An 11,468-nucleotide genomic window follows, 5' to 3' on the forward strand; every position below is an offset into this window, starting at 1 on the left:
CTGTTCTGCTGCCCTCATACATGTCCTGTACTATTTTAACATACTTCTCTGCCACACCAGACTTACGCATGCAGTACCACAGTTCCTCTCTTGGTACTCTGCCATATGCCTTCTCTCGATCCACAAAGACACAATGTAGCTCCTTCTGACCTTCTCTGTACTTTTCCACTAGCATCCTCAAGGCAAATAATGCATCTGTGGTACTCTTTCTAGACATGAAACCATACTGTTGCTCGCAGATACTTACTTCTGTCCTGAGTCTTGCCTCCACTACTCTTTCCCATAACTTCATTGTGTGGCTCATCAACTTTATTCCTCTATAATTCCCACAGCTCTGAACATCCCCTTTGTTCTTAAAAATGGGAACACTTTTCCTCCATTCTTCAGGGATCTTTTCGCCCGCTAGTATTCTGTTGTTGGCCAAAAACTCCACAGCCGTCTCTCCAAATTGCTTCCATACCTCTACTGGTATGTCATCAGGACCAACTGCCTTTCCATTTTTCATCCTTTGTAGTGCCTTTCTGACTTCCCCCTTGGTAATCATTGCCACTTCCTGGTCCTTCACACTTGCCTCTTCAACTCTTCCTTCTCTCTCATTTTCTTCATTCATCAACTTCTCAAAGTATTCTTTCCATCTATTTAGCACACTACCGGCACCAGTCAACACATTTCCATCTCTATCCTTAATCACCCTTACCTGCTGCACATCCTTCCCATCTCTATCCCTCTGTCTGGCCAACCTGTAGAGATCCTTTTCTCCTTCTTTTGTGTCCAACCTGGTGTACATGTCTTCATATGCCTCTTGTTTAGCCTTTGCCACCTCTACCTTTGTCCTACGTCGCATTTCGATGTACTCCTTTCGCCTCTCCTCAGTCCTCTCAGTATCCCACTTCTTCTTCGCTAATCTCTTTCCTTGTATGACTCCTTGTATTTTGGGGTTCCACCACAAAGTCTCCTTCTCCCCTTTCCTACCAAAAGACACACCAAGTACTCTCCTGCCTGTCGCTCTGATTACCTTGGCTGTCGTTGTCCAGTCTTCCGGGAGCTTCTGCTTTCCATCGAGAGCCTGTCCTACCTCTTTCCGAAAGCACGCACAACATTCTTCCTTTCTCAGCTTCCACCACATGGTTCTCTGCTCTACCTTTGTCTTCTTAATCTTCCTACCCACCACCAGAGTCATCCTACACACGACCATCCTATGCTGTCGAGCTACACTCTCCCCTACCACTACTTTACAGTCAGTAACCTCCTTCAGATTACATCGTTTACAGAAAATATAATCCACCTGCGTGCTTCTACCTCCACTCTTGGAGGTCACTATATGTTCCTCCCTCTTCTGGAAATAAGTGTTCACTACAGCCATCTCCATCCTTTTTGCAAAGTCCAGCACCATCTGTCCCTCAAAGTTCCTTTCCTGGATGCCGTACTTACCCATCACTTCTTCATCGCCCCTGTTTCCTTTACCAATATGTCCATTACAATCTGCACCAATTACAACACTCTCGCTGTCTGGGATGCTCAGAACTACTTCATCTAGTTCCTTGCAGAATTTCTCTTTCAACTCTAGGTCACATCCTACCTGTGGGGCATAGCCGCTAACCACATTATACATAACACCCTCAATTTCAAATGTTAGTCTCATCACTCGATCTGATACTTTTTTCACCTCCAAGACATTCTTAGCCAGCTCTTCCTTTAAAATAACCCCTACTCCATTTCTCTTCCCATCTGCTCTGTGGTAGAATAATTTAAACCCTGCTCCTAAACTTCTAGCCTTACTTCCTTTCCACCTGCTCTCTTGGATGCACAGAATATCAACCTTTCTCCTAATCATCATGTCAACCAGCTCCTGAGCTTTTCCTGTCATAGTCCCAACATTCAAAGTCCCTACACTCAGTTGTAGGCTCTGTGCATTCCTCTTTTTCTTTTGACGATGAATCCGGTTTCCTCCTCTTCTTTGTCTTCGACCCACAGTAGCTGAATTTCCACTGACACCCTGCAGGTTACCAGTGCCAGGGCTGGGCGTAGTTAACCTGGGCCACGACCGATCCGGTATGCGATTCTTTAGACGAACGCTCATATTTGTTTGGCACAGTTTTTACGCCGGATGCCCTTCCTGACGCAACGCTCTGCATTTATCTGTGCTTGGGACCGGCCTACAGATTGAGCTGGTTTGTGCCCCCATAGGACTGTATTCTACTAAAGCTACTGTACATCTGAATAAATTAGAAGATGGTAGAAAACTCAATTTATTCCAGTTATCATACATGATACTCAGTTGCTGTAACAGTGCCGTGAATGCAAAATCCAAAGAACAAGTTTTATTTAAAAATAGTAGCACTCAAAATCGTGCAATACAAAGCAAAAGACAAGGACGACATGAGAATATCAAAAACTAATACTCGTAGCACAAGGCAACATGACAAAAGGTCATTGTAATTAATTAGAAAGGGAAAAAAAATCACTGACCAAACTCAGATGTTTGGTTGATTGTGCATAGTAAAAAGATGAGATTCCCATAAAGGCTACAATGGGTATGAGTAGAATAGACAGTAAACACGCACTATGACCAGAATATACTTAGTGTTGAATGGAAAACAAACAAAAAACTATGGGTAAATACACAGACAGCAAATATCAGCACCGTACAGGTAAAATGAATATTCTGACACCTGCACACAGTCATGACAGCACTTATAAAAGGGATGCTGATTACAATTTGCGACTGGTGCAGTGCCTATGTCACCGCCTAGCATTGCTCACATGAACAAAAACACAACTGAAAACAAAGCTATTGCAAGTGCATGACAACCAGTTCAGGATGTACCTGGCCTCTCACTCAGAGGGAGCTGAGACAGGCACCAGCAGACCTGCAACTTGAGTGAGAATAAGCGGAATGGAAAATCAACGGATAGAAAATAGAATCATCACAATAGAGTCATCAAACATTTTACACTCTTATCTGATTATATTATTTTATGTATACAATTTTTTAAAGTCACTTATGGTGTAGTGGTACACACGCCTAACCTTGGTGCGGGCAGCGTGGGATCAATTCCTGCTCAGTGATGATGTTGAGATCTGTCCTGTGACTGACTGGTAACCAGTTCAGGGTGTAGTCTGCCTTTCGCCCCAAGCTAGCTGGAATAGGCTCTGGCTCTACCGTGACACTTGTCAAGATCAGCAGCTTGGATAATGAATATAATTTTTATTTTTTGTTGGTGTACTTACCTAGATGACCTAAAAACTCACTTCTGTCATTTCTCTCCTTTTGTCTATTGTACTCTGAACATTCCAATGTGGTCTCTCAAGATTTGCTGTAAACTTAGATAAAAAACAAAGGAATGAGTGGTTAGATGATAAGGAATGGAAAGAGGGAAATAAAGAGTGCAAAAACGTAGAGACAAGCCGACCCTTATCTGCGATGAGCTCCCTCAGCTACAGAAAACACTACAACTGTGATTCTAAAGGTGACCAGCTTTCCAGTGCCCCGAAGGAAAATGCTGAGATGGTGGATGATCTGTCTTTCCAAAGGTCAAATTTCAAAAACACCGATCACAGGAAGAAATCACTGGCGGTGGATGACATGGCTGACAAAGAACCAGCTATCTCTCAAGTCTACTCAGATCCCAACAGGTGTGCCAGAAAAAGCATGGAAAGTTGTCAGAGTGATGTTGACAAAGAATCAACCATCTTATTCATTCCTCCAAGGCAGGCCTCTATTTCCCTCAGGTTAAGCCCAGAAGATGATGCAAAGTCTAATCTCATCTTTGGTTTCTCAAACCCCCTTGGACGTCATCAAAGCACTTCACGCTTAAATGAAAGTGCCGTGAGACGATTGCTGCATGGTAGTCACCCCACCAGCCCTTGTTTAAGCAAAAGGTCTGGTGGTCGAAGTCCTGGTAGTGTCAGTCAAGCTGATTCCCATATCTCACTTCCACGTAGCTGCCGTCTCAGTGAGTTTGATCTTGATATGGATGACAGCAGACGTGTGGCCTTCACTGAGAGGTCATCTTATAGCCATTCTTCCACTGGACGCAGTATTTCCATGCCGCCACCACAAGCTCGAACAGATAGAGATAATGATTTCACTGACAATGCGGATGTCAAACCTGTCAGCCATCGCGACTACCTTGACCCAGACCTGGAAAAACCTATCAATGAAGTACTGAGTTTCAAACCAATTCAATTTAAGCGCAGGAGCTTGGAAGACTCCGAGGGTGTGGAAGGAACATCGAGAGATGATGCGGACAATAACACGAGTATCCAGACTATCACAGGAACACATCATGCCAGTAGTCTTCAACACTCTGCATCATCTATGGGCTCCATAAAACTATCCCGCAGCGCCAGCAGCCATAGTAGTCGCTGCAGCAAGAGCAAAGGGAAAGGCAAGAAGAAGAAGCGACGCCATAGTTCAGAGTCTGAAAGGTCAAGTGACAATCATCATCACAGGACCAGCTCTACGAAGAGGTCCAAGAAGTTTAAGAAGTCCAGAAAGAGGGAAAAATCATCATCAGATTCTGATTCCGACTCAAGCTCTGGTGCCTCCACCATTTCCTGCCGCAGCTCCAGCAGTGTGAAGACAGCCTCATCTCAGAAAGGTGTCAACCAAAAAGAGGAAGTTGAGGATGGTCCTCCAAGTGAGTGGCAACCCCTCAACAAAAACAACGACAAGAAGAGGAGAAAGAAGGTGGACAGCTTGATGATGAAGTACTTGTATCGGCCGGATAATGATTGAAGCAGGCAGTAGGTGCTCGCATGATGTCAGTATAATCATTTTCAGCATGTTTGTGATGCAAACGTCTGCACTTATGAAGCAGTGCATTGCCTTTTGTGCATCTAATTTGACGGGGCCTCACATGGCATGTTTGCAGTTTCTTTTGAGTAATTTACCACTTATTTGGGAATGCGGTTTGAATATTTGTCTTAAAGTACAAGTTTTTAATCATTTTTCTCAGCGTTTAATGTGTCAAGCGATTTGATATCTCACCCGACAACTGTTTTCACTCTCTCTGACAATCTGAGAGTCAATTACCCTATGTAGTTATACCATCTTACAAATGAATTTGAATGCACAACTGACAAAAGTGTAACTCCCAGTTTGAATATACAAATCAATTATTCATACTTTGACTGTATAGTCTTATCATAACCATTATTATACATCCCAGGTCTAACACTGCACCGCATGTTTTTTGTCTGTTTGGTGTGCCCACTTGTCAGAGCTTTACAATATGGTAGAGGATTCAGTTTCTTAAGTGGCTGAGAATGTGCAAACGGTGGTTTCCTTGTTACACTGCCATCTATTAGGCTCATCAGTAGAGCCTACATTTGTATTCACTTGTATTCATTCTGTTCACACAGTCGTTAAGGCTTCACACATTCAGATAATTAGGTACATGGTACAGATGTTGACTGTCTGTGATAGCCATGATTACTTTCAACACAAAGGGCTATGGGAAATGAGTCACTGGTGTTAAACCTCCATTTACATATATCTAGTGATAAGAGGGGCTTGTTTCTTCACAATTAGGGGAAAATGGCTGAGGGACAGGGTTCCATTTTTCTAGCCTCATGGATACACTATGAATTTGGAAACTGAGAATCCTCTGACAATTATTTATTTTAAATCAAACTACACACTTCTTGTTATATTCCATTCATGAACAACTTCTCTAAATCTCACCTCCTCCAGCCCTGCCGGCAGAAGATGGTACTGCACCAGATCTGACGAGGAGGAGGAAAATGAGAAAGAAGACGTCGCCCAGGGATAGTTGTACTCTTTCTTGGTAAAGATACAGCAATCAACTGAATAATGATGACAAAGTTTTAGAGCTGGGATCTTAGTTTGTGCTGTGTTACCTCTCACTTTCTCAAATAGAGCTTTAGCCATTTACTGTCTTGCATGCAAAGTTGACCTCATTTGTGGTTATTAAAAACAGAAAAACATCAACAAATTTAATGCTATGCGGTGTATCCTTTTAAGATTTGATTAGTTTAAGAACTAAATCGTCTTTGTTTGTTGTCATGCTAAATTCACTACGCACACAGTGGCTATGTTATTAGCAGACTGGATGCTTGGCATTGCCATGAAACTCCTATTTTGGATGTAACTGAGCCAAAGAGTTAGATTTCCATGATAGTGTATATCATTTCTTAATCTTTGTAGTGTATATTCTTTGTATATTGTTCAGTTGTAACATGTTATGCCATAGCACGGCGAGTTCTGTTGTTGCCAACTGATAATGAATCCTAGAAAGAGTCACTATTCCTTTTTCTTCTTCAGTCTTTTGTGGTACAAGTGCCATTCTATACGTGGCATGTGTGTAGCTGTGCTATCTCAGAGGCTGCACATATATGGCGGTCTTATCTTCCCACTTTGCTGGGTAATAATCCAATTTTTACAAATGAAAGCGATTGCATCATGAACTATCAAAGGAACCCCGTGTTGAATTCATTCTTTATTTGTGAGAAGCGCACTTGCAAGATATTTTTGTTCACAGAGTTATATCAAATACTTGTCAGAGTTTCTTTTGAGTAGAAGAACTGTGTTAGCATTATCATTAATTTTATTGTCAATTTGATATTTGTTTGTTTGTTTTTTACCCATGGGAATTTATTTGACACTGAAATACTCCTGACGGTTTATTATCCTCACACAATGTGATGGTATTAAGTATAAAGCTGATGTCAGCCAACACAAACTGTTTGCATTTCCCATGGCAAAAGGTCAAAGTCAAAAATAAGGAATACAACTTGATTTTAAACTCAATGTAACAAAGATGGCCACCATCTTCTCCAATGCCCTTTCTCTGCCGCGTAGCAACAATGCCAAGTGAACTTTCAGTCATACATGTACAGTACATATAGACATATACAGTGCCTTGTAAAAGTATTTGGCCCCCTTGAACTTTTCAACCTTTTGGCAAATTTCAAGCTTCAAACAAAAAATTATTATTTTTTTTTTTGGGTCAAGAATCGACAAGTGGGAGACAATCGTGAAGTGGAACGAAATTTATTGGATATTTTAAACTTTTTTAACAAATAAAAACCTGAAATGATGTGGGGCGTGCAATATTATTCGGCCCCCTTGCATTAATACTTTGTAGCGCCACCTTTTGCTGCATTTACAGCTGCAAGTCACTTAGGGTATGTCTCTCTCAGTTTTGCACATTGAGAGACTGCAATTCTTGCCCATTCTTCCTTGCAAAAAGCTCGAGCTAAGTGTAGTTGGATGTGAACAGCAGTGCTCAGCTCTGCCCACAGATTCTCGATTGGATTCAGGTCTGGACTTTCACTTGGTCATTCTAACACCTGGATACATTTATTTGTGCACCATTCCATGTTAGATTTGGCTTTATATTTTAGATCATTGTTCTGTGGAAGATAAATCTCCATCCAAGTCTCAGGTCTTTTGCAGACTCCAACAGGTTTTCTTCCAGAATGGTCCTGTATTTGGCTCCATTCATTTTCCCATCAATTTGAACTGTCTTCCCTGTCAGTGCTAAAGAAAAGCAGGCCCAAACCATGAGGCTGCCACCACCATGTTTGACAGTGGGGATGGTGTGTTCAGAGTGATGAGCTGTGTTGCTTTTATGCCAAACATATCGTTTTGCATTGTGGCCAAAAAGTTAAATTTTGGTTTCATCTGACCAGAGCACCTTCTTCTACATGTTTGGTGTGTCTCCCAGTTGGTTGTGGCAAACTTTAAACGAGACTTTGTCTGGATATCTTTGAGAAATGGCTTTCCTCCTGACACTCTTCCAGAATGGCCAGATTTGTGCAGTGTACAACTGATTGTTGTCCTATGGACAGGCTCACCCACCTCAGCTTTAGATCTCTGCAGTTCATACAGAATGATCATGGGCCTCTTGGCTGCATCTCTGATCAGTCTGCTCCTTGTTCAAGGTGAAAGTTTAGCGGGACAGCAGGGTCTTGGTAGATTTGCAGTGGTCTTATTCTCCTTCCATTTCAATATGATTGCTTGCACAGTCCTCCTTGAGCTGTTTAAAGCTTGGGAAATCTTTTTGTTTCCAAATCCGGCTTTAAACTTCTCCACCACAGTATCTCAGACCTGCCTGGTGTGTTCCTTGGTCTTCATGATGCTCTCTTCACTTTAAACAGAATGCTGACACTATCACAGAGCAGGTGCATTTATACGTAGAGTTGATTACACACAGGTGAATTCTATTATTCATCATCAGTCAACATTGGATCATTCAGAAATCCTCACTGAACTTCTGGAGTGAGTTTGCGGCATTAAAAGTAAATGGGCCGAATGATGTTGCACGCCCCACTTTCAGTTTTTGTTTAAAAAAAAAAAAGTATAATTTATCCAATACATTTCGTTCCACTTCATCATTGTGTCCCACCTGTTGTTGATTCTTGACAAAACAATTTATTATGTTTGAAGCCTGAAATGTGGCGAACGGTTGAAAAGTTCAAGGGGGCTGAATACTTTCACAAGGCACTGTACATATACTTAATGTTTCTTTGAGTTTTGACTTGGCAGTTCTTTGAAACAGCATTACTTATCCATGGACAGCGTTTTGACATTTGCTTCAAGGTAGAAGCATACGATAAAATCTCAGAGCTGTTAAAGTGAGCCAGCATGTACTTGTATTACAAAAATTACATTTTCTGTTGACACTTGTCCCTGTTTTATGACACATCGGCTAATAATCTGGGCAATATTGCAAGTAGGGAGTATGTACAGTATGTGCTATAGATTGTCTGTGCCTACACTGCTTGACTTTATGTAAGCAAAGGTATGTACAGACAATCTCATTCATGCATGGAGACAGTCATAATAAAGGAAGTTGAAAGTGCTTCATAGCCGTACTTGACATTCAGGCCTTTCGTATTTCTGCTCATGACCATGGAAGTTTCAAAATGACCCAAACGAGATGAATTAGTGAGTAAATCTGTGTCGACCTAGACAGTAATAATTATCAGTCAATGATAATTGGGTTCTCATTTTTTAAAAGAATTTTCCATTTGGTGCCATTAAATTGCACAAGGTACAACTTTGGTGTTTGTTTTGTCCTTGTCAGGTAGATGAATAAGGGTGACATCTAATTACATGATGTAAGATGACTAAGTGTTTCTTAGGTCAGCACTTTTTAGTTAATTATTCAGTAAAAAAAAAGTTTCAGAAGAACAAAAAGTAACAAAAAGTTACTAGTTAATTGTTCAGTGGAAAAATTTTCAGAATAGGGAAAATTGACAAAAGTATTTCCAAGTAAAATATTTAATTTGGGCAGTTTCAATGGATTGATCATAGAAATAATTAATTTTTAGACAATGAGAAATAATGTTGTGCCTTACCAATGCTATTGCTCCATTTCTTTAATATGTAAATGTACTTAAAAACTTTTTGTTTTTGTTTTTTTTGAGACTTGTCTGTCATGTTTTTTCCAAGTTTCTTTCTGTCTTTCTAAACAGCAAGCAACAGAAAGTATAAGCATGTTGCATTGATGAATTGAATTCCTTGTTAGTCATACAGCAGGAATGTGTGCAGCAACATAGTCCACACACACATCAAATGGCATTTGGGGCTTAAAAAAACACAGCATCTTGAGAAAACTGAGTTAAGATTGTAGTAGTAATGTTTTCACTAGCTGATGTCCTTATTCTCTATGCGTTCTCTATGGATCTCGATTCATATGTTTGGTTGCATCAAGAACAAGCACAAGACTCTTCCTGAATGCACACACTGTTTATGTATACAGTACATGTGCACGATGCATGCTAGCTTTGAAAATTGTTTATTTTCATTATTGAACAAATTGACCTTTTGTTATAAATTTTGCACAACAGTTTAATATATTGTAAATAAATTATGGTGATTGTTTTACAATGCCTTCACAATAATTTGTAATTGTTATTTCACTAAGCCTTCTTAAGTCAAATTTGACTTTAATGTGGTCTTCAGACTTTTTTTTCAGGATGCCTCTAGATAAAACCCAAAGTCCTATTTTAGTAATACTTTATGATTCCCCCTGATTGAGAAAAACTCACCAAAATGTTCCCCAGGAAGACTTTTAGGGGACAACACCACATTTTTGTGTTCCCTAAATATATGCCATTATAATTCTACTCTTGATTTAACAAGGGTGGGAAGCAATTTAAATCAATGAAATGCGTATAAAACACAATTTGTGGCATCCTCTAAGGACCATAGTCACACATTCACCAAAAGTCCTTTACTACCTGACCTCATCAACAAGGATTCTCTCATCCATATTTCCGACACAGCCACCACTGCTGTGTGTAGTTTCCTTCGACTTGTCCCTTTCGGGGTCGCCACAGCGTGTCATCTCAGATGAACGCACATATATGTTTGGCACAATTTTTACGCCGGATGCCCTTCCTGACGCAACACTTCTCAGGGAGTGGAGGCCCCAGTGGGATACGAAACCACAACCCCTGGTTTACCGAACCAGTGCTCTAACCACTGAGCTACGGGGCCTCTGACACTGCCACCACTGCTAAAACGAATTAATTGTTGACTCAATGAGTGTTCCGTCTCTTTGTATCATTCAAATTATTTGTCCTGGTAAGAAGTTCAGCATTTTGAACTCAAAATAGGCCATTTACATTGTCCCGCGTGTGTGTGCGCACGCGCGCGCGTGTGTGTGTGTGTGGTGTGTGTGTGTGTGTGTGTGTGTGTGTGTGTGTGTGTGTGTGTGTGTGTGTGTGTGGTGTGTGTGTGGTGTGTGTGTGTGTGTGTGTGTGTGTGTGTGTGTGGAAGGGTGAAGGGGCGTAAGTGTCATCATAGGCTGTTTTCTACTACTTAAATGGTGGCAGCTAAATCCATTCCACATCCGCGCACACGTAATTGTCACTAATACTCCATGGAGGACGAATATGCAGGACGCATTGAACCGACTCCTCCTAAGCCGTCACCTGATTGTAATAGAGGGGTTTGTGTGTCCTGATGATCCTAGGAGCTAAGATGTCTCGGGGTTCATGCCCCTGGTAGTGTCACCCATGGCAAAAAGGTCCTAGGTGAGGGACCAGACAAAGTATGACTTCAAAACAAAAATCCAGAAATTGGATCTTGGTTTCCCTTGCCCGGATGCGCGTCATCGGGGCCTCCCTCTGGAGCCAGGCCTGGAGGTGGGCTTCGAAGGTGAGCGTTTGGTGGCCAGGCCTGCACCCATGGGGCTCAGCCGGCCACAGCCCGAAAGCCCGAAAGGGTAACATTGCACCTGTGAGAGGGGCCATAGGGGTCGGGTGCGATGGAAGCTGGGCGGTGGCCAAAGGCGGGGACCTTGACGATCCGATCCCCGACAACCGAAACTAGCTCGAGGGACATGGAATATCACCGCTTTGGCAGGGAAGGAACCTGCGTTGGTGCGTGAGGTTGAGAAGTTCCGACGAGACGTTGTCGGACTCGCCTCTACACCACTCTGGAGTTGCCCACAGGGAGAGACGCCGACCAGGTGTGGGTATACTTATTG

General features: G+C 41.9%; 1 protein-coding gene across 7 annotated transcripts in view; it reads left to right on the forward strand.

The window, feature by feature from the left end:
- The window catches only part of myo18ab (myosin XVIIIA b), a 243,461-nt gene extending 233,571 nt beyond the window's left edge, over positions 1–9,890 (forward strand). For 4 of the 7 annotated variants that reach the window (XM_061827954.1, XM_061827956.1, XM_061827959.1 and 1 more), the window contains one exon: positions 5,699–9,890. In XM_061827954.1, the coding sequence (XP_061683938.1) occupies positions 5,699–5,777 (79 nt within the window). In that variant the 3' untranslated portion in view covers positions 5,778–9,890. The remainder of the gene's footprint in view (positions 1–5,698) is intronic. The other 3 variants (XM_061827957.1, XM_061827953.1, XM_061827955.1) reach the window with 1 other exon arrangement.
- Positions 9,891–11,468: the final 1,578 nt, after the last annotated feature.

Source organism: Syngnathoides biaculeatus, chromosome 8 (assembly GCF_019802595.1).
Source record: "Syngnathoides biaculeatus isolate LvHL_M chromosome 8, ASM1980259v1, whole genome shotgun sequence".
In the NCBI taxonomy this organism is placed as follows: Eukaryota; Metazoa; Chordata; class Actinopteri; order Syngnathiformes; family Syngnathidae; genus Syngnathoides; species Syngnathoides biaculeatus.